General features: G+C 43.0%; 1 protein-coding gene across 2 annotated transcripts in view; it reads right to left on the bottom strand.

Annotated features, from left to right (window-relative positions):
- Positions 1–21,764, bottom strand: part of atp8b3 (ATPase phospholipid transporting 8B3) — a 33,222-nt gene extending 11,458 nt beyond the window's left edge. For both annotated transcript variants that reach the window (XM_045706109.2, XM_045706110.2), the window contains exons 1-25: positions 21,517–21,764; positions 21,012–21,191; positions 20,826–20,884; positions 20,665–20,728; positions 20,102–20,193; positions 19,849–19,962; positions 18,675–18,773; positions 18,240–18,301; positions 16,537–16,609; positions 16,159–16,229; positions 15,943–16,034; positions 12,753–12,911; positions 12,539–12,627; positions 12,126–12,319; positions 11,714–11,925; positions 9,306–9,337; positions 8,988–9,144; positions 7,630–7,818; positions 7,203–7,315; positions 6,219–6,383; positions 5,925–6,036; positions 5,770–5,845; positions 5,375–5,498; positions 1,564–1,750; positions 1,206–1,429 (exon numbers count right to left, since the gene is read on the bottom strand). In XM_045706109.2, coding sequence (XP_045562065.1) covers positions 1,206–1,429; positions 1,564–1,750; positions 5,375–5,498; positions 5,770–5,845; positions 5,925–6,036; positions 6,219–6,383; positions 7,203–7,315; positions 7,630–7,818; positions 8,988–9,144; positions 9,306–9,337; positions 11,714–11,925; positions 12,126–12,319; positions 12,539–12,627; positions 12,753–12,911; positions 15,943–16,034; positions 16,159–16,229; positions 16,537–16,609; positions 18,240–18,301; positions 18,675–18,773; positions 19,849–19,962; positions 20,102–20,193; positions 20,665–20,701 — 2,673 coding nt within the window. In that variant the 5' untranslated portion in view covers positions 20,702–20,728; positions 20,826–20,884; positions 21,012–21,191; positions 21,517–21,764. The remainder of the gene's footprint in view (positions 1–1,205; positions 1,430–1,563; positions 1,751–5,374; positions 5,499–5,769; positions 5,846–5,924; positions 6,037–6,218; positions 6,384–7,202; positions 7,316–7,629; positions 7,819–8,987; positions 9,145–9,305; positions 9,338–11,713; positions 11,926–12,125; positions 12,320–12,538; positions 12,628–12,752; positions 12,912–15,942; positions 16,035–16,158; positions 16,230–16,536; positions 16,610–18,239; positions 18,302–18,674; positions 18,774–19,848; positions 19,963–20,101; positions 20,194–20,664; positions 20,729–20,825; positions 20,885–21,011; positions 21,192–21,516) is intronic.
- Positions 21,765–23,117: the final 1,353 nt, after the last annotated feature.

Genomic DNA, 23,117 nt, shown 5'->3' with positions numbered 1-23,117 from the left:
CATTTCAGCTCATGAAACATGGGACCAACACTTTACATGTTGCGTTTATATTTTGTTCCAGTATAGATTTGTCCCACATGTCCAAAATGCCATTCAAGTCTGTCCTAATAACCGGATGGAATTAAGTTAATTCTAATAATATACTGTTGAGAGAATAAAAATATGAATTTGGAGCGTACATATTAATGAAGGCAATTTTCTTGCCATTATGGATACATTTAAGGAAAGTGATTCTGCCTTCTTCGTCTTCACCTTTTCTTATGTTTCATTATGATTATACCTTTATATACTGGTTTTCTGTATTAATATGTTTTTTTTGCAGTGGTGTAAAGTACTTAAATAAAAATACTCTAAAGTACTACTTCAGAGATTTTTAAGGGTATCTGTACTTAACTTTCTTATTTATATTTTTGACAATTTGTACTTTTACTTCACTACATATCTAAAGAAAATAATGTACTTTTTACTCCATACATTTTCCTTCACACCCAAAAGTACTTGTTACATTGAATGCTTAGCAGGACAGGAAAATGGTCCAATTCACACACATCCCTGGTCATCCCTACTACCTCTGATCTGGCGGACTCACTAAACACACATGCTTCGTTTGTAAATTATGTCTGAGTGTTGGAGTGTGCTCCTTGCTAGCCGTAAACTAAAAAAACAAGAAAATAGTGCTGTCTAGTTTGCTTAATATAAGGAATTTGAAATGATTTCTACTTTTACTTTTGATACTTAAGTATATTTTAGCAATTACATTTACTTTTGATACTTAAGTATATTTAAAACCAAATACTTTTAGACTTTTACTCAAGTAGTATTTTACTGGGTGACTAACACTTTTACTTGAGTCATTTTTTATTACGGTATCTTTACTTTAAGTCAAGTGTGACAATTGTATACTTTTTCCACCACTGGTTCATTGCTAGGATATCAAGACAGCTGTAACATTTGATAGCAATATTCAGGCCTTTCAAATTCCAAGAAATAATGGGTAGCGTTGCCATAAAAAAAACAAATGCATTATTAATGATGGAATTGTTATCTTTAGTGTTAATAAGCCAATGGATGTGAAACAAAAACAGGACCCACAGGGAAACCCACCCATTGGTCGTTCCCCACCCAGAACCCCCTCCCCCGTAAACCATTAGTATTATATGAATTATTCTGGTGCTAAACCAATGTGACCAGTGTTGCCATCTAACCTGGGCACTGAAGCCGTTGAAGAAGCCGAACCAAATGTGCACCAAAGCGAAGCTGCAGGTTTTGTACAGGAAGTAACGCAGAAAGACAGCAATTCGGCGGTACGACCAGCGTCCGTGGACCAATAGGAGTCTCTGTAGGAAACTGAACTTGGCCAGGGCATAGTCAGCATTCTGAACTGCCTGACCCCCCTCTACCCCAGCCAAACCTACCCCTATATGAGCCGCTACATGAGGGAGGAGGGGAGAGAGAGAGAGAGAGAGAGAGCGAGAGAGAGAGAGAACATGTTAAATACACCCTGTCTTTGAACAGAAATCATAACATAATTTCACAGTCAACCTTTTTGTCCATCACACTCACTCTTGATCATGTTCACGTCGTTGGCACCGTCACCTATTGCCATGGTGATGGAGGTGGTGTTTTTCCTAACGAGTGTGACCACATCAGCCTTCTGGCCGGGAGTCACACGGCAACAGAGCACTGACTGGCACAGCCCTGCCAGGGACATGAACCTAGCACCCCACTCTGGCCTGGCATCAAACTCCGCCTGAGAAGGGACAAACCATGAACACTATTAACCTTTTGTGTGATGGTTATAACAACAAGATAAGGCAGCCTTTAGATAAAGGTAGTGTTTACTAGACTCAGAGCAAATAAATGATACAGAATTATGGATAATCACTAAGCTATAAGGTTTTCAGTCTTATGGTCTTATTAAAAGGGAGCGTATTAGCATTAACAGCTTTACTACCAGTCCAAAGTCTTAGAACTGTCACGCCCTGATCTGTTTCACCTGTCTTTGTGCTTGTCTCCACCCCCATCTTCCCCAGTATCCCCTGTGTATTTATACCTGTGTTCTCTGTTTGTCTGTTGCCAGTTCGTTTTGTTCGTAGAACCTACCAGCGTTTTGTTTCCCTGCTCCCGCTTGTTCCTTGCTCCTGTTTTCTAGTTTCCCGGTTCTGTCCGTTCTGCCTGCCCTGACCCTGAGCCTGCCTGTTGTCCTGTACCTTTGACCCACTACTCTGGATTACCGACCTCTGCCTGACCTGATTCTGAGCCTTCCTGCTGTTCCAATGCCTTACACCCTCTCTGGATTATTGACCCCTGCCAGCCTTGACCTGTCGTTTGCCTGCCCCTGTTTAAAGAATAAACTTTTGTTTCTTCAACACTGTCTGCACCTGGGTCATTCCTTAAAAGGTGATAAGAACACCTACTCATTCAAGGGTTTTTCTTTATTTTTGCTATTTTCTATATTGTAAAATAATAATGAAGACATCAAAACTATGAAATAACACATATGGAATCATGTAGTAAACAAAAAAACTGTTAAACAATTGAAAATATATTTTATATTTGAGTTTCTTCAAATAGCCACCGTTTGCCTTGATGACAGCTTTGTAAACTCATGACATTCTCTCAACCAGCTTCATGAGGTAGTCACCTGGAATGCATTTCAATGAACAGGTGTGCCTTCTTAATTAATAACTTCTCTAGGATAGGGGCAGTATTTTGACGTCCGGATGAAAAGTGTGCCCGTAGTAAACTGCCTGCTACCCAGACCCAGAATGTAGGATATGCATATTATTAGTAGATTTGGATAGAAAACACTCTGAAGTGTCTAAAACTGTTTGACTGATGTCTGTGAGTATAACAGAACTCATATGGCAGGCAGAACCCTGAGAAAAATCCAACCAGGAAGTTGAAAATCTGAGGCTTGTAGTTTTTTTAAATGAATTCCCTATTCAAACTACAGTGACTTAGGGGTCATTTTGCAGTTCCTAATGCTTCCACTAGATGTCAACAGTCTTTAGAATGTTGTTACAGGCTTCTACTGTGACCTGGAAGGGAATGACAGTCATTTCAACCAGGTGTCTGGCTGAGTGCCATTAGATCAGTCATGCGCGTGGCCGTCAGCGCGAGGTGCTTTCTTTTTCCTTTCTGAAGACAAAGGATTTGTCCGGTTGGAATATTATCGAAGATGTATGATAAAAACATCCTAAATATTGATGCTATACATTGTTTGACATGTTTCTACAAACTGTAGTATAACTTTTTGGACTTTTCTTCTCAACAAAATGCGCGAGCATGGCGCATTTGGATAACTCGTCTGAATGCGCGAACAAAACGGAGGTATTTGGATATTAATATGGACATTATCGAAACAAAACAAACATTTATGGTGGAACTGGGATTCCTGGGAGTGCATTCCGATGAAGATCATCAAAGGTAAGTGAATATTTATAAAACCATTTCTGACTTTTTTTGACTCCAACATTGCGCCTTTCTATAATGGCGGTTGTTGTTCTCTGAGAGCCGTACTCAGATTATTGCAAAGTGTGCTTTCTCCGTGAAGCTTTTTTGAAATCTGACACAGCGGTTGCATTAAGGAGAGGTGTATCTATAATTCTTTCAATAACTGTTCTATATTTTATCAATGTTTATGATGAGTATTTCTGTAAATTGATGTTCTCATTCACCGCAAGTTTTGGGAGGCAAAACATTTCTGAACATTACACGCCAATGTAAAATGGGGTTTTTGGATATAAATATGAACTTGATCGAGCAAAACATACATGTATTGTGTAACATGAAGTCCTATGAGTGCCATCTGATGAAGATCATCAAAAGTAAGTGATTAATTTTAGCTGTATTTCTGGTTTTTGTGAAGCCTCTCCTTGCTTGGAAAATGGCTGTGTGGTTTTTCTTGTTTACGTGCTGTCCTAACATAATCTAATATTATGCTTTCGCAGTAAAGCCTTTTTGAAATCGGACACTGTGCTTAGATTAAGGAGAATTTTATCTTTAAAATGGTGTATAATAGTTCTATGTTTGAGAAATTTGAATTATGAGATTTTCATTGTTTTTAATTTGGCGCTCTGCTATTTCACTGGCTGTTGAATAGTGTGTCCCGCAGGTGGGACGGTCACGTCCCACATACCCAAAAGAGGTTAAAAGTTAATTTGTGGAATTTCTTTCCTTCTTAATGTGTTTGAGCCAATCAGTTGTGTTGTGACAAGGTAGGGGGGTATACAGAAGATAGCCCTATTTGGTAAAAGACCAAGTCCATATTATGGCAAGAACATCTCAAATAAGCAAAGAGAAACGACACTCCATCATTACTTTAAGACATGAAGGTCAGTCAATACGGAACATTTCAATAACTGTTCTTGAAAGTTTCTTCAAGTGCAGTCGCAAAAACCATCAAGAACTATGATGAAACTGGCTCTTATGAGGTCCGCCACAGGAATGGAAGACCCAGAGTTACCTCTGCTGCAGAGGATAAGTTCATTAGAGTTACCAGCCTCAGAAATTGCAGCCCAAATAAATGCTTTACAGAGGTCAAGTAACAGACACATCTCAACATCAACTGTTCAGAGGAGACTGTGTGAATCAGGCCTTCATGGTCGAATTGCTGCAAAGAAACCACTACTAAAGGACACCAATAAGAAGAAGAGACTTGCTTGGGCCAAGAAACACGAGCAATGAACATTAGACCGGTGGAAATTTGTCCTTTGGTCAGGAGTGCAAATTGTAGATTTTTGGTTCCAACCGCCGTGTCTTTGTGAGACGCAGAGTAGGTGAATGGATGATCTCCTGTATGTGTGGTTCCCACCGTGAATTATGGAGGAGAAGGTGTGATGGTGTGCGGGTGCTTTGCTGGTGACACTGTCAGTGATTTTTTTTAATTCAAGGCACACTTAACCAGCTTGGATACCACAGCATTCTGCAGGGATATGCCATCCCATTTGGTTTGTGCCTAGTGGGACTATAATTTATTTTTCAACAGGCCAATGACCCAACACACCTCCAGGCTGTGTAAGGGCTATTTGACCAAGGAGAGTGATGGAGTGCTGCATCAGATGACCTGGCCTCCACAACCACTTGACCTCAACCAAACTGAAATGGTTTGAGATGAGTTGGAGCGCAGAGTGAAGGAAAAGCAGGTGCTTAGCATATGTGGGAACTCCTTCAAGAGTTGGAAAAGCATTCCTCATGAAGCTGGTTGAGAGAATGCCAAGAGTGTGCAAAGCTGTCATTAAGGCAAAGGGTGGTTATTCGAAGAATTTGTTTAACACTTGTTGGCTTACTACATAATTCCAAATGTGCTAAAAAATGAAGAACTTTTGACTGAGTCGGTTTTGTAAACTTTGGACCGGTAGTGTATGTTTACCAGTTCAGGGCCGGTGAGGACCAGTGCTGATTTCTCCCCAGCCCTCTCCCTGTCCACACACCACAGCTCTGTCTCTTTGCCCTTGGAGAAAGTAATCTCTGGATCAGGAGACTGGAGGAGCTGCCTGTGGGAGGATACAGAAAATAGATATATTGGAAAAGTATCGTCAATGTGTGTGTGTGTGTGTATGTGTGTGTGTTTGTGTATGTGTGTGTGTGTGTTGTGTGTGTGTGTGTGTGTGTGTGTATGTGTATGTGTATGTGCGTGTGTGTGTGTGTGTGTGTGTGTGTGTGTGTGTGTGTGTGTGTGTGTGTGTGTGTGTGTGTGTGTGTGTGCGGGAATGTGTGTCTGTGTGTTTTCGTCTGTGTGTATGTCTGTGTGTAAATATGTTTGACCTCAGTTCATCCCCTTCTAGTAGTCTGGTATCAGGATCCAGAAGTCTGCAGGCATACCCTATGTTCACCGCTGTCTCTGCAGAGAGAAAGAGAGAGAAAAAAGGAGTGAAAGACCAACAGACAGAGACAGACAGACAGCGGGGAGCAGTAGTTACCTTTCTTGTCCCCTGTCAGCACCCAGACTTTGAGTCCAGCCTGTCTGAGCATGGAGATGGTCTCAGGGACCTCGTCCTGCAGCCGGTCCTCTATAGCTGTCACGCCCAGCAGCTGCACAACAGGATCCAGGATGTACAGAGATTTTATCACTATGATATTGGATCACATTGCATTTATATAAAGCGTTCATGAATTTTCCATGATGGGCTTCATCCTTTGGAGCATAGGAATTCTCCTCAAATGTCATTGTATGGTAAACATACTGTAATGCAGTGCCCTGATTATGAGGATACCTTTAGATCTCTCTCCATGTCGTCATGCAGCTGTTCCAGCATGTCATCACGGTTACGGGTTGTCATGGCAGCCTGGGCCATGGTTTTGCTCCACTCCTCCCATTTGGCCTCAGATACAGTACGCTCAGCTATGCACAGAGTCCTCAGACAGGACTGGGCAAACAGCTGGAGGAGGACGGGAATATACTGGATGAGATGCTGGATGAGATGCTGCATGAGATGCTGCATGAGATCTACTTGCTCTGCTTATTATCAAATCTAATTGTAGCTGTCACATGCGCCGAATACAACAAGTGTAGACCGTACAGTAAAATACTTACTTACAAGGCCTTAGCCAACAATGCAGTTCAAGAAATAGAGTTAAGAAAATATTTACTAAATAAGCTAAAGTAAAAAATGAAATAAAAAGTAACACAAAAAATAACAATAATGAGGCTATATACAGGGGGTACCTGTACCGAGTCAATGTGCAGGGCACAGGTTAGTCAAGGTCATTTGTACATGTTGGTAGGGGTAAAGTGACTATGCAGAGATAATAAACAGTGAGTAGCTACATGTAAATGTAGTATGTGAAGTGTTTTTATTATAACTAGGCAAGTCAGTTAAGAACAAATTCTTATTTACAATGATGACCTAGGAACAGTGGGTTAACTGCCTTGTTCAGGGGCAGAACGACAGATTTTTACCTTGTCAGCTCAGGGATTTGATCTAGCAACCTTTTGGTTACTAGTCCAACACTCTAACCACTAGGCTACCTGCCGCCCCTGTGTGTGTGTGTGTGTGTGTGTGTGTGTGTGTGTGTGTGTGTGTGTGTGTGTGTGTGTGTGTGTGTGTGTGTGTGTGTGTGTGTGTGTGTGTGTGTGTGTGTGTGTGTGTGTGTGTGTGTGTGTGTGTGTGTGTGTGTGTGTGTGTGTGTGTGTGTGTGTGTGTGTGTGTGTGTGTGTGTGTGTGTGTGTGTGTGTGTGTGTGTGTGTGTGTGTGTACATCTAAGGCTCTCTCAGTGCTCTCCAGATGTGGACAGTCTTTTTGTAGTCTCTCCAGGATCACTATGTCAGCACCTTTACAGTATAACTTCAGCCCTCCCTCTGGCTCCCGCACTGCACACACAACATACATCAGAGGACAGAACACATTTATACATGCCAGGAGAATACATCAACATGAGAGACTGAGGGATAGACAGATGAAGGGAGAGAAAGGGAAAGGGTCCAGGATAGGGAGCTGTGGGGCAGATGCATCCAGTCTCACTCAGGTAGTCACTGGATAGCCATGTTAGAATGTACAAAAGAGGAAATTCTGTCAGATCTTTTGAGAAAGTACATCATTAGGATATATTTTTTACGGGTAAGCTCAAGGTTAGGGTCGTACATTCATCCTTTCTAACATGGCCAGATAGTAATGTCAGTCTTACCCAGTACAGACATGCGTCGCCTCTGGCTAGTGAAGTCCAGCAGAGTGAGGAGCTGGTAGTGGCGTTTGAGGCCCAGCTCACTGACTGTCAGAGAGTCCCTGGTCCTGGAGAGGAAGACCCAGCCCAGCTCCCTGGCTGCCCCCACCAGGGCCTCTTCATCTGGAGACGCAGCCTGGTACACCGGGCCCCCTGGGACAAACATCACGCAACAGAACTGTAACAGTATCTGGGCAATTCCAAGCCAGCATAGCACAAATATAGTTTTGGCATGTCAGATTCTTCTGGCAAGTCTCACATAGTAGCTTTATTAGGAGTAAGGATGTTCGGCATACTTTTTACACGAAAATCACGAAAGTGGCAATTTTAGCCCCTTTTTAGACCTATATATGGTCAGACCCTATGATCTGTGAACCGTACACGATACAGACAACATCTTGGTGTCATTATCCTCCTTATAGTGCTCTCTCAAATATGGAGTAAGTCTAGATTCTGAAATACTATTTTTCACATTAATTTATTCAACACAGAATTATGAATATGAATGCCTCAAAATAACCCTTTTAGATATAGCTTCTTTATTTTTTTTTATTTTTTTTACATATTTCTTGGAACAATATACTCTTCAAACAAGTAAAATTTCCAGAGTGGGCTACTTTTAATGGCCCATTTTATACATATAAATTGACATTATAGGTCAATATAATGTTCCATTTGAATCCATTTTCCCGTCACTGTCTTGCTCATAAAATGTATCATACCTTCAGAATTAGCAGTGAGCCCACTCTGGAAATGTGATGTACTTGTAGAGTATATTGTTCTAAACAATATGTCTTAAAATAAACTAAATCAAAAAGGGTTCTTTTGAGATATTGTTTTTAATGTTGAATAAATTACTTAGAAAATATGTATTTCAGAATCATGACAAACTCCATATTTTGGAGAACACTACAAAGAGTATAATGCCACCCAGATGTTGTCTGTACGGTACGGTTCACAGATCATAGGGTCTTACAGGATGCATGTATAGGTCTAGAAAGGGCCTAAAATGTCAACATTCACTTTCAAAATGGTTTGTGATACAAATGTAAAAAGCATGTCAAACATCCTTCCTCCCAATTAATTTTCTATGTGAGAATTGCAAGAACAATCTGAGATACCAAAAATATTTTCGGCCTACACTGGCATGGAATCGCCCAGCTGTATTGTTGTATCGTGCTGAGATGTGTTTTCCTACTTCTTGAGAGGGTTTAGTACAATTTTATTTTACTGTACAGAAAACACCAAGTATTTACCTAGTTCAATTTACGAACTTACATGGTAAAATATGAATTACGCAATAATTACTTGTTTGCCCTCACCGTTCTTCCATTCGGTCATGACGGTGTGGCAGAGTGCCAGTGTGGTGAAGAACTGTCTGCTCAGTGTGCACTGCTGCCCCCTCAACTTGTCCACCAGCCGCTGGTCAGACAGATACAGACCCCCACAGGAGAACGGGTTCCAGCTCAGGTCTAATGTCTGGGGGGAGGCAAAGGTGGGGCAGAGAGATGGAAGTTATGTTCTTTTGTTCGTTTACTACTTCATGACTGATTTGACAATGTGCAAATAAACTGAACTAACCACATAACGTGAATGTTTTCCTCTACAATGATATGGTACATCTAAATCTGGATCATTACCTGTGATTCCTCTGCACTGATTGACGCATCACCTGAAAAAAAAGAAAAAGTAGAAATGAAGACATTTTCAGATAGAGTGGGGAGAGTGGGGACCTTTAGACTGACAGTAAGCATGTTCTAACTACCAGACCGATAGTAGTAGTAGACAGTGGGCAGATGGGGAATGTGATTCCAGACAAATTTCAGATTACACCTAGACTCTAGAGGGCTGGACCAACATTCAATATTTAACACTTATGGGCATGTCCATATTCATATTTTAACACTTACGAGGGTGCCCTGATTTGTTATCAGAGTGGCTGCGGATCTGACTTTTCTGGACCCCTCTTTCCCGACAGCTAAAGGTCCCGAAGCTTCAGGATTCTCTACTTTACTGTCACATCCTGGCCAGTATAAGGGTTAATTGTCATTGTAGTTTGGTCAGGACGTGGCAGAGGGTATTTGGTTTATGTGGTTCGGGGTGGTGTTTTTGTAGTAAGGGCATTTGATTTAAGTATTCCGGGGGTTTTTGGGCACTGTTTGAGATTCATGTAATTCTATTTTTAGTCTAGGTAGTCTGGTTCTATGTTTAGTTAATTGGGGTAAGGACTCTCAATTGAAGGCAGGTGTGGTCTATTTGCCTTTGATTGAGAGTCCCATATATTAGGGTGTATTTGTTTGTCATTTGTGGGAGATTGTTTCTTGTTTTGCTGAGTGAGCCTTTCAAGACTGTTTCGTCGTCGTCGTCGTCGTCGTCGTCGTTGTTCGTTTCGTTGTTTTGGTGTTCACTTAGTTTGTAAATAAATACACAAGATGAGCATCCACATTCCTGCTGCGTTTTGGTCCTCCTTTACCAACGACAACCGTGACATTTACAAACGGTCTCTGCTTTACTCGTAGAGGCCAGGCTACTCTGGTGAATGGTGCTGGTTTAATAAAGTTTTATCAAAGTTGAATCAAAGTCTGCAAGATCAGATAATGATAGTATTCTACATAACAGAACCGAATATAATAGCAAAATATAACATTACTGTAAGACAAAAACACCACCTCATTTCATGATTTCATGATTGTGCGAATGGTCACATTTTTCTCTCAAATCAGATTTTTGCAAACTCTACAGCGTGAGCCACTAGGCAAAACATATGCTTTGATTTCAACTAAAACACAGGAAGGCTATGCTACAGTTTGTTAACACCATCTGCTCTAAAATTAAATCAAAGTTTATTTGTCACGTGTGCTGAATACAACAGGTGTAGACCTTACAGTGAAATGCTTACTTACAGGCTCTAACCAATAGTGCAAAAAAGGTATTAGGTGAACAATAAGTAGGTAAAGAAATAAAACAACAGTAAAAAGACAGGCTATATACAGTAGCGAGGCTACATACAGACACCGGTTAGTCAGGCTGATTGAGGTAGTATGTACATGTAGATATGTTTAAAGTGACTACGCATATATGATGAACAGAGAGTAGCAGTAGCGTAAAAGAGGGGTTGGTGGGTGGCGGGACACAGTGCAGATAGCCCGGTTAGCCACTGTGTGGGAGCACTAGTTGGTCGGCCCAATTGAGGTAGTATGTACATAAATGTATAGTTAAAGTGACCATGCATATATGATGAACAGAAAGTAGCAGCAGCGCAAAAAGAGGGGTTGGGGGGGCACACAATGCAAATAGTCCGGGTAGCCATTTGATTACCTGTTCAGGAGTCTTATGGCTTGGGGGTAAAAACTGTTGAAGCCTTTTTTGTCCTAGACTTGGCACTCCGGTACCGCTTGCCATGCGGTAGCAGAGAGAACAATCTATGACTGGGGTGGCTGGGGTCTTTGACCATTTTTATGGCCTTCCTCTTACACCGCCTGGTGTAGAGGTTATTGTACATCCTTCACAACAAGATTGTAGGCTACTTCGAAACAACACTGAATAGCTCAATATGATCTAAATGCATATGTCTATTAAACTGATTGAGATCAAATGGTTGGTATGTAGATGCTGCGTAAACGTCTTACCGGTTAAACTTGAAGAATTAGCATTCACGATTGACAGTGAGAAATGTGAAAGGAGGGTGACCACAAAAATGTGTTCGTAAAGTAGAGGCAAAGAAACACATGCGCAGAACTTGATTCGGATCTTCAGCTCTGGGGAAAAGGGATCCAGGGGGGCGGGGCGGTTACTTTTTGTTATAGTGCCCAGCACTTCCAGACAGCCCTGTAACTCAAACCCTGAGTCTGACACACATACAAATGTAGGTCTTGGTCTTTAGTCAGATGCAAACAAAAGTGAGTTCAGTCAATGTCTTTCCGAACCGGGGAGCAGACTGAGAACCAATAACACAAGGTACTCCAGGCCCTTGTATGTTTAGTGGTGAAACCAAATCTAACACACACAGACAGAGGGTTGTTGTTTCCAGGTCATGGGCCATCCTTACCATAGACGTCCCCTGCAATGCAGCACTGTCTGAAGAGCAGGCGGTTCTGGGTGAGGGTGCCTGTCTTGTCACTCAACAGATAACCCACCTGACCCAGTTCCTCATTCAGAGAGGTGTTCCGGGCCTGGGCAGGGATGGACCTCTCCACCCCTCCTCGCATCTCTACATCCCAGCCTATAAACAGGCTGTGCAGCACGTGGATCATCTCAAACCTGCACACAGAGACACAAACAGACTCAATACTAGATGTGTGACCGACAAATACATTTCAATAGAGATTCATAGACTGCTGAATAAGTATGCCGTGTACAGTACAATAGGATTGGAAGAGCTGATTCCACTTTTCGATTTCTCGTATTGGAATTGAATGAATTCAAATAGAACTGACACCAACCCTGGTGGTGTTACTCACGTGATGTAGAGAGACATGGGCATGGCAGGGCTGAGCAGGATCACATAGCTCCAGTAGGTGAGGAAGGCTGTGTAGATGGGCGAGTTGCCCCTCGTTAGGGCAGACAGAACCTCTATTTGGGAGGACACACGCCCTTGAAACACTCCCGACCCCACAGCCAGCAGTAGAGCCATCAGCAGTAGGAACAGCACTATCTGAGATCACAGACACACACATACATGTATATGAACACACATACATTAACACAAAATCACTCTTTAAAAAAAGCACACACATAAAAAAAAGTTGGATCCTTTATCATAATAAAACGAGTCAAGACAAAATAGTTATATAAATGAACAGATAAAACCATCTATCTCCATAACTCTCACACTGCTTTACTTCATCATCCTCTCCTGGTCGTTATCACTCACCCCAATGACAACTTTGTTCAGGACCTTCTCCATCTGAGTCATCTTGACTCTGAGCCGACCAACGTTACGAAGGATTTTACTATCTGAGCCTGAGGGACAGGAAGATCTGTGTTATTTACACGTTCAATTTCATAGTCCTTGTCATTGATCTGTTAGGGGGAAAGAGAGGGTGCATAAAGTATTGAAGCAGGGGCTCTGTATGTGTGCTGAGTACCAGTGTATATGGCCATGCCAAAGGCTGTGTCTGTATTTCGAAGTACTGTTCCTCTCAGCAGGATGTGTTCACTGTCCAGAGGGTGGCGCTCTCCTCTCCAGCGGAGCTCCCCCCGGAAGGTGTACAGATGGCTGTTGGGCTCCTCACACAACACAATGCCTGAAAGAGGGAGAGAGGGAGAGATGGGGTGGGGAGCGAATAAGAAGAAAAGAGGGAGAAAGAGAGAAAGGGAGGCAGAGAGAGAATGATGGAGGAATAAAGAGAAAGAAAAGTCTGTTTACATTTGTAAACCCTCTCCTCCAAACCTACCCACTCAGCCCCTACCCATATGGTCATGTGCCATCGCAATCTTCGCTCTCTCTCTCCCACTATTCTCTCCTATTCTATCCTATCGTCTCTCCCTTCTGCTAAATCCTACTCCCTCCTGTCTCCTAATTCTGCCTGTTTGACCCTACTCTCCTCCCTTTCCACATCCTATGACTCGCACCGTCCTCTTTCCTCCCGGTCGGCCCTCCCCTCCTGCTCTGTGGCTCAGTGACAGTGCGAGTCTACAGAAAAGGGCTGCGGGCAGCTGAGCGGAAAACAAAACTTCCAGAGGACCTATCATCCTTTCACTCCCTCCTCTCTACCTTCTCTTCCTCTGTATCTGCTGCTAAAGCCCCTTTCTACCGACAACCTGCCAACTTGACCCCATCCCTTCCTCCCTTCTCCAGACCATCTCTGGAGACCTCCTATTCCTCACTTCCCTCTCCTATTCCTCACTTCAAAATGGCCAGAGTCACTCCCCTCCTCAAGAAACCAACACTCAACCCCTCTGGCGTCAAAAACTACAAACCGGTATCCCTTCTTTCTTTTCTTTCCAAAACACTTGAGCGTGCTGTCTCTGACCAACTCTCTTGCTATCTCTCTCAGAACTATCTTCCTGACCCTAACCAGTCAGCCTTCAAGACGGGTCATTCAACTGAGACTGCTCTCCTCTGTGTCACTGAGGCTCTATGTTGCCATAGCAACATCAGGGAAACTTGGCAGAAGGGAGTAGTGAATCATATTACAGAACTTCTGCAACATCTTTAATTGAGACTCTCATTCTCCTTAATTACCAGCCTGAACACGTTATGGAAAGAGATTAACTGTATAGGAAGCTCCGAGGACAGCCAATAGGTCGTCTGGATTGTGGACAGCCAATAAATTGTCAGATGCAAACAGATTATAATCTTTAGTGGAAAACAGTTCTTGAGGGCTTGACTTTTTTTATAGGCCTACTGGTGAACTGGTGTTTGAGTTGTGTGGTTGCAATATCATTCATTTCAAATGATGTGCTGCACAATGGACATATAATGCACAATGTCTCAGGGAAGACTGTATGGGTTGGCAATACTCAGTATAGAAATCAATCTGGCCCGCAACCTGGACCTAGAGGCCTAATTAAAACATTTGCACACAAAAAAGGAGGACTTCAGGAGACCAGAGGAGTCTCTGAAGTTGGATTTCATTTCATTTCCCTTAAATATTGCAGCCCATTTGTGTAGGCCAGATAAAACCCACTGAGTTCAACGATAAATAGTGACTGAATTTATACTCGATAACTTTTTTCCTCATTGTTAGGCTATTTGATTTGTCATTTTTATAAAAAGTTTCTAAATAGCAGCTAAATACTGTAGGCCTATATAGCTATAGACAGTACACTGCATAACGAATCAATCCACAATAAGCTAGTGTTTTTAGGGTGGACTGACTATTATTTGGCATTAATAGATTGTTTTTAAGCACTTTCCAAGCTGGGAGCGAGTGCGACAACGGCTCACATCATGCAGGTTCAGGTAGGCTATAAAGGACAGTTGTATATTCAAAAAATTAAATTGGTAGCTGATTAGTATGCTCTTGCATCGAAAATACATTTTAAAATCTCCAGTGTTTGAATTTTAAACTTTAATGACTGAACAAGTAATTACATAATTGCCACCAGCCAGCAGTCTAAAAATGGGAAACTGTGTTACGCCAGCGATCCCGGTTCACAACTCCACGGTGTCCCCCACCCAGAGTGCAAAGAACCCTGGCATGACCCTGGACAACACCCTGTCATTCTCTGCAAACATCAAAGCAGTGATTCGCTCCTGCAGGTTCATGCTCTACAACATCCGTAGAGTACGACCCTACCTCACACAGGAAGCGGCGCAGGTCCTAATCCAGGCACTTGTCATCTCCCGTCTGGACTACTGCAACTCACTGTTGGCTGGGCTCCCCGCTTGTGCCATCAAACCCCTGCAACTTATCCAGAATGCTGCAGCCCGCCTGATGTTCAACCTTCCCAAGTTCTCACATGTCACCCCGCTCCTGCGCACACTCCATTGGCTTCCAGTCAAAGCTCGCATTCACGACAAGACCATGGTACTTGCCAGCAAGATGAACCGCCTTCAGGCTGTGCCCAAACCCTACACCCAAACACAAGTACTCGATTCTGCCACCTCTGGTCTTTTAGCCCTCCCACACCTACAGGAGGCCAGCTCCCGCTCGGCCCAGTCAAAGCTCTTCTCTGTCCTGGCACCCCAATGGTGGAACCTGAAGCTAAAACAGCAGAGAGATTCCCCATCTTAAATAACTAAATTGCCTTTCGTAAATTAACACTCGCACTTCACCCCCCCTGGGAGCCAGAAATCTCGACACCTGGGAGCCAGAAATCTTTCTGATTGAGAGGGGGTCAAATACTTATTTCCCTCATTAAAATGCAAATCAATTTCTAACATTTTTGACATGCGTTTTTCTGGATTTTTTGGTTGTTATTCTGTCTCTCACTGTTCAAATAAATCTACCATTAAAATTATAGACTGATCATTTCTTTGTCAGTGGGCAAACATACAAAATCAGCAGGGGATCAAATACTTTTTTCCCTCACTGTAGCTATTTTAAGATGAACACACTAACTGTAAGTTGCTCTGGATAAGAGCATCTGCTAAATGACTAAAATGTCAAATGCAACCTGACACTGACATATTGTTATTATGAGCTCACCCTAATTTTTATACACTTTGCATTTTTTCCTAATTCCCTTTACTTCCTAACGCTCTGAGTCAGGTCGGTGACTACTATTGAAGGCAGATAGGGTCTGCTTCAGTTATGAGCTCACCCTATTTTGCATACGCTTTGCATTTTTTCCTAACTCTCCTAATGCTTTGGCTCAGGTTGTGCCTACCATCGAAGGCAGCCAGGGTCTGTTCTGTGGGGTCAGAGGTCATCCCTGTGTGGGTGGCGTCCAGGGCCTGCCGGTACTTTAGATTGGTCTCTCTGCAAAGACAGGGACCACGGTCAGGCTTCATACCCTCAGCTTAAAATAAACAGGTCATATCTGGTTCAGTGTACAGTATAGACAAGAGTACATTGTCAGTATATGGATGTTTCTGTCCCCTACCCATCAATGTCAGCTGTCTCTACGTAGCACAGGCTGTGTGGCTCAGAGCTGCAGAGGAGCAGTAGATCTGCCTACAAGGGATACAGAAGGAGAAGATGTCTATAGAGAGAAGCACAAAGGGAGAGGGGCGATCAGACAGTCAGGGCTAGGGAACCGCTTTGGACTCTCTCACTTTTTTAGTACCCTTTCTTAACCTATTTACTTTTTCTATTGTTGTTGACCGTCGAGAGGTAAACCTGCAAGTAAGCATTTAATAGCACTGTGTTCTCCATGTATAGCATGTGTATATGACGAATAAACACATTTGAATTTGACTCTATGCAAACCTGCAGGTGGTGCTGAATCAGCTGAAGCTAAAGCCTAGGCATGGAAACTCACCGGGATGATCTGGTCTTTGTGAATCCGCAACACATCTCCCACACACACATCCTTCCACTGGGATGGGCTGAAACTGAGACGTGGAGTGGAGAGAGACAGAAGGTAGAGAGACAGAAGGTAGAGAGACAGAAGGGAGAGAGACAGAAAGGAGAGAGTCAGAAAGGAGAGAGACAGAAGGGAGAGAGACAGAAAGGAGAGAGTCAGAAGGTAGAGAGACAGAAAGGAGAGAGACAGAAAGGAGAGAGTCAGAAAGGAGAGAGACAGAAGGGAGAGAGACAGAAAGGAGAGAGACAGAAAGGAGAGAGACAGAAAGGAGAGAGACAGAAAGGAGAGAGACAGAAGGGAGAGAGACAGAAAGGAGAGAGACAGAAGGGAGAGAGACAGAAAGGAGAGAGACAGAAAGGAGAGAGACAGAAAGGAGAGAGACAGAAGGGAGAGAGACAGAAAGGAGAGAGACAGAAAGGAGAGAGACAGAAAGGAGAGAGACAGAAAGGAGAGAGACAGAAAGGAGAGAGACAGAAAGGAGAGAGACAGAAAGGAGAGAGTCAGAAAGGAGAGAGACAGAAAGGAGAGAGTCAGAAAGGAGAGAGACAGAAGGGAGAGAGACAGAAAGGAGAGAGACAGAAGGGAGAGAGACAGAAAGGAGAGAGACAGAAGGGAGAGAGACAGAAGGGAGAGAGACAGAAAGGAGAGAGACAGAAGGGAGAGAGACAGAAAGGAGAGAGACAGAAAGGAGAGAGACAGAAGGGAGAGAGACAGAAGGGAGAGAGACAGAAAGGAGAGAGACAGAAGGGAGAGAGACAGAAAGGAGAGAGACAGAAAGGAGAGAGACAGAAGGGAGAGAGACAGAAAGGAGAGAGACAGAAAGGAGAGAGTCAGAAAGGAGAGAGACAGAAAGGAGAGAGACAGAAAGGAGAGAGACAGAAAGGAGAGAGTCAGAAAGGAGAGAGACAGAAAGGAGAGAGTCAGAAAGGAGAGAGACAGAAGGGAGAGAGACAGAAAGGAGAGAGACAGAAGGGAGAGAGACAGAAAGGAGAGAGACAGAAAGGAGAGAGACAGAAAGGAGAGAGACAGAAAGGAGAGAGACAGAAGGGAGAGAGACAGAAAGGAGAGAGACAGAAGGGAGAGAGACAGAAAGGAGAGAGACAGAAGGGAGAGAGACAGAAAGGAGAGAGACAGAAAGGAGAGAGTCAGAAAGGAGAGAGACAGAAGGGAGAGAGACAGAAAGGAGAGAGACAGAAGGGAGAGAGACAGAAAGGAGAGAGACAGAAGGGAGAGAGACAGAAAGGAGAGAGACAGAAGGGAGAGAGACAGAAAGGAGAGAGACAGAAGGGAGAGAGTCAGAAAGGAGAGAGTCAGAAAGGAGAGAGTCAGAAAGGAGAGAGACAGAAGGGAGAGAGACAGAAAGGAGAGAGACAGAAGAGAGAGAGACAGAAGAGAGAGAGACAGAGAGGAGAGAGACAGAGAGGAAAGAGTCAGAAAGGAGAGAGACAGAAGGGAGAGAGACAGAAGGGAGAGAGACAGAAGGGAGAGAGACAGAAGGGAGAGAGGCAGAATGGACAAAGAAAGGAGTTGAGGTAAAGACCTATATTATTTCTCTTGTACTAGAAGCACACGCAAACGTTTGAGTGTTTTACAGTTCACATGGGTGTCTGAAGTTAGGTTTGTGCCCTAAGAGGCAGAGCTGGCATCTTTATGCTCACCTCTGGGAGATGAGGACATCACTGGGTCGCCTATTAATCTGAGAGTCACTGCGTCTCCTGGCCTGAGGGAGAGAAAGAGAGATAGTAGAGACAGACAGACAGATAGTAAATGGTGAATAGGAAAGAGCGAGAGAGAAAGAGAGAGAGAAAACACAATTAAGGGACCATATAGTGACACAAGCTGAGAGATTTCCATCCTTCACTAAATGACGTCAATAAAGAGGGTCACAAAGCCTTTCAAAAGGGGTGTAAACACCATAACGCAGTGATGCACTTAACCACAGAATGCTCCATGCAAACATAATCGCTGCTGGAGTAGAGAAGCTAGCTAAAATATATGCAACTTGGAAGACCAGTTTGTCAGTGAGTACAAGGAGTCAATGAGGATAATGAATGAGAGAGGCGCGTGATTGGAAGGTGAGTGAGTGATCTCACCAGGTCATTGGCCAGGTCTTTAAGCCCCCGTACTGACAGCACTATTACCAGGGGAATGGTGGTGGTGTACCAGGGGATGGACGAGATGGCAGGGACACACTGGAAACACACACACACATGCACATATGCATGCACTCTAGTGCTGAGCGATTAACCAAGATTTTTTATCGTTGTTGTTATTAAGCAACTAATTGACCGACGTTGGTTCAATTACTTGAATACCATTTCGTTTTTTTTTTGTGAGCCCGACGAGCCGTTTCTCTATAGAGAAATCTAATTACGAGAGGAATCAAGTCAAAAACTATGTGAGACCCTGGACTGAAGGAAGTTGTAGTTCACATTAAGCAAATATTCAACCTAGTTCAGTACAGAAATGTGGTAATTGCCTTCAATGACCATAATCCATTGTGCCTGTTCTTTCCTGCTCGGACAGAGACGGATACACTTTTACACCTGCTACATTAGGTTAGATAGACACACCACATAGAACGCATGAGAGAGGAACGTACACAACACAACAATGAGAGGAATAGAGACGTCTGTGATAGTATGCCTCATCTACTTTGAAGAATTAGTACAATTATTTTGTCAGACATACTTAGGATTTTAAATTTGAATGTTCACTATTTTCGTATTTTAAATTTGAATGTTCACTATTTTCGTATTTTAAATTTGAATGTTCACTATTTTCGCATTTTAAATTTGAATGTTCACTATTTTCGTATTTTAAATTTGAATGTTCACTATTTTCGGATTTTGAATTTCCATTAAAAAGCTCTAAAGTCATTTTAATGTCATTATTTCATACTGCATTTAATGTTAATAAAAAATATCAAAACCAAAATCAAAAAACCCTAATTATGTTTTAAAAATTGGACCGAAACCGAACTGACCGAAAAAAGCACTGTTCACTCAGCACTAATGCACGCACACACACACACACACACACATATTGAGTACCACATTCACTGAATCACAAGTATAAATTGTACATAAGCTGCTCATACTAGAACACTAGTCTAAAACAATCGAAAATATTACCATTCTTTCTCGACATATATACAGATAAATAAAATCACTAATGTCAAATATTGGCCAAAAAATACAAATGATTTACCCCTCCTCAGAAACCATAGAAATGAACTGAGTAGATAAATGAAACCCAGAGTCTGACCTGCATCACCACCATGAGGAGGAAGTAAAGGTTGGCTACTCGCTGGAACTGTTCGTACAGCGTGAGGGGTAGGAAGGTCAGAGGGGAGTACTTAAAACTGCGCACCACATTGTCCTGGCAACCCAACCCAGTGGACAGACACAGAAAGAAACACAGAGAGAGAGACACAAGGGAGACGTGAGTGTTTGTTAGTGGGTTAGTGTGTTTGTGCCTACAGTGTTGGGTTACAGCAACACAGTGTACTGTGACTCACGGCATATCGGCCCCAGCGGAAACACAGAAAGGATCTCCGCTGTCGATGTTTGTGGAAGTGGCGGCTGTTTGCTCTCACCTCCCACGTAATATCTGTTAAAGACATGGTTAAAGAAAAGCCTATTACAACCACAAATTGGCTTTCTCTATCACCAATGAGATTTGAGGAGGGCATAGCACAGGGACTAGGTCACGTCACTGTCCATCACATATGGGGTAGGATGAGATCATGTGTGTGTGTGTGTGTGTGTGTGTGTGTGTGTGTGTGTGTGTGTGTGTGTGTGTGTGTGTGTGTGTGTGTGTGTGTGTGTGTGTGTGTGACAGACTGTAGTGTGTTATTATTCCATCTCTCAGGGGGAATCTTGCAGCCCCTTATTCCCAAAACCCACGCCTGGAGAAGGCAGAAATTACTCTAATAGCTTCTTCTGAGGAAACCGGATCCCTTAAAACACTCCGTCATTATCAAACTAGGTCAAAGGTCATATATAGGATGCTTTATTTGACATCTAGACACACTTTCACTTGTTTCATGCAAATATGGATGGACACAAAGACTGGACTGACCTGTTTCAGGGTTGGTGGTAGTATCCCCTTTAGACATGGTGCTATAATGACTAAATATACTGTTCTGGAAGAGTGAAACATAAAGCAACAGGCAAGTTATTCATAACATTGACTCTCATGCCAGCCTTGTAACTCATTACATTGTTGCCATGCTTGCTTACCTCATAGAACACACAGAGAGAAAGAGGGAATCTTGACTCCTCAAATCATTGACTGTGACCTATTCTCATCAGAAAGACACAAAATCCTATGTTACTACAGGTATTTTGAGGTGACTGAGTGTGAACTCAAATGGTCCCAAGGTTTAACATTTAACATTTAACATCAGTAGATGACAAAATACCTACCGAAGATGAGTTAACCCAGCTTTGGTTGAAAGTCTTTGTTTGGTAAGCAGTTGGTAAAACTTGTCGATCCAACTATTTGAGTATCATACTTTTAAGCCAGGACTCTCAACAGGTAACACAACAAGGGGCGGGGAATCGTGGTTCGGTGGGTGATATCCTGTTTTCATCTGTCACCATAACCTAAAGAGGAGTAATGATCGTTTTCAGTGGAATGAATGTCAACCCAGTTCACCTCAGATAGACCAGAGAAAGGGGCTCCACCTCCTCAGCTATAACTCTCTATTTCCCTCTTCTCCTTACAAAGAAAAGAGATAACAGGTAAATGTTACCTGATGACAACACACACCAACCCTAAACACTAGCCTCCCGCACACAATTTAGCTTAAACAGCACAAACTCGAATAAGCTCCCACAATAAATTAACTAAGAAATGTACTTCCTAACAAACCCATAGCTCTATGTTAAAAAGTTTGTAGGTGTGTAGGTGATCGTTAAAAACACTCACCTGTAAACAGCATCCCTTGAGTATCCCTCCATGGCATGTGTGTCTCTGTGTGTCACATAACACCTGTTACCAGGTGACTGGCGCACGTGCCAACGACCACAGCAGTCAGACCACAGTTGAATATTAACATGGTGGTGACTTTCCACACATTCTCCACAGCTTTTCATAACAATTCACCTGCTGGCGTTCCTCCCTCTCTTCCTGCCTCTCTCAGTCCCTGTCCCTCTCTCTTTCCCAGGTAGCTTCAGTATCAACATATTCTACCTGCACCTGTCAGAGGGAGGGAGGGAGGGAGGGAGGGAGGGAGGGACAATGTGTGAGGAGAGACGGGAGAAAAAAATTAAATGAAAGGTGGAAAGGTTATAAGAGTTTTGTGGGAGAACACAAATACCAGTGGTCCCTCGTTCCCCATCCCCTTTTCTCTGGCCATTCAACACTGGACCATTGAGATGTACTCGTCTGTACAGAGGGACTCATTGACGTCTTTGGCTGAATTTCAATAGTTTAAGGAGGATGGGAAAGCGGTCTACAGAAAACAAGGAAATTATTTTGAGATTTTGTCTTTGTCACAATGCTAATAAGGCTAACTAACACAGGCCTGAATGTCAGGTGAAAGTATGTATAAGTAGGTAATAGGTCACCATCTTTGTCCTGGAAATACCAGGCCAAACTCCCAGTTCTGATTTCCTTTCACCATGGGTTTCATGTTCTTCCCCTCACAACACAGAGGTCTCCTTTTCTTCCCCACATCATCCCCCTCTCTCCCTCTTCCCTCCTCTCCTTCTCCTCCTATCTCTTCCTCTGTCTTTTCTCTCCCTCTCTCCCTCTCTCCCTCCTTCTTTCTCCATTCCTCTCTCCTCTCTCCTTCTCGCTCTAGTTTTCCCTACCTCTCTCTCCCTCTCTCTCTTTCTCCCTTCTTCTCTCCCCCTCTCTCCTTTTCTGTCTATTAGAGCACTCCAAGCTGCAGGAGGACTGAGATGAGGATGAAGGGGCACAGTGCTCTCCCTCCCATGGGTGGTTACTATGTCTTTATCCTCAAAGGGAAGCTCCTGTCCGCTCAAAGCCCCATGTATTGGCCTTACAACATGATGAAAAACCTCCATACACCTCAACTAGGAAAGTGCTTTCGGTATACCACGTTATGCCATAAGCAATTTGATTGTTTATGGCATAACATTGTCTGCTATTTAGGGACATGTTCTGTTAACTCACTATTGCATTGTGATAATCAATGATATCTGTGAAGGAAAATATGTTACAGTAAGAGGCCTATTACATTCAATATGTATGGCCTGTAGTATTTGAATAGCCATTCTGGTCTAAATTCTTTTTCAAGTCCTCTTGTGTATTTCAAGTTCTCAACCACATTCAGAGGACTGACGTGGACCAGAAAACCACCCAGCTAGCACATAATGTTCTGAGAACCATATGTTTCTTAGAACTCAGTGAGAGTGTGGTTGTCTTATGGTTATTTTCCATACAACTTTCTGGAAATGGTGCAGGAAAGTTGCTTGGCTTTGGAACATTCTCAGCACATGTAGCTCTTTCCTACAGTCAAATGACCAAATCCCCTCTAGTGGCCTCATGGGTGGAATGTTAAT

Source organism: Salmo salar, chromosome 23 (genome assembly GCF_965601325.2).
Source record: "Salmo salar chromosome 23, fSalSal1, whole genome shotgun sequence".
In the NCBI taxonomy this organism is placed as follows: domain Eukaryota; kingdom Metazoa; phylum Chordata; class Actinopteri; order Salmoniformes; family Salmonidae; genus Salmo; species Salmo salar.
The sequence above is the reverse complement of the archived record's forward strand: the minus strand, read 5'-3'. Positions and strand labels throughout refer to the sequence as shown.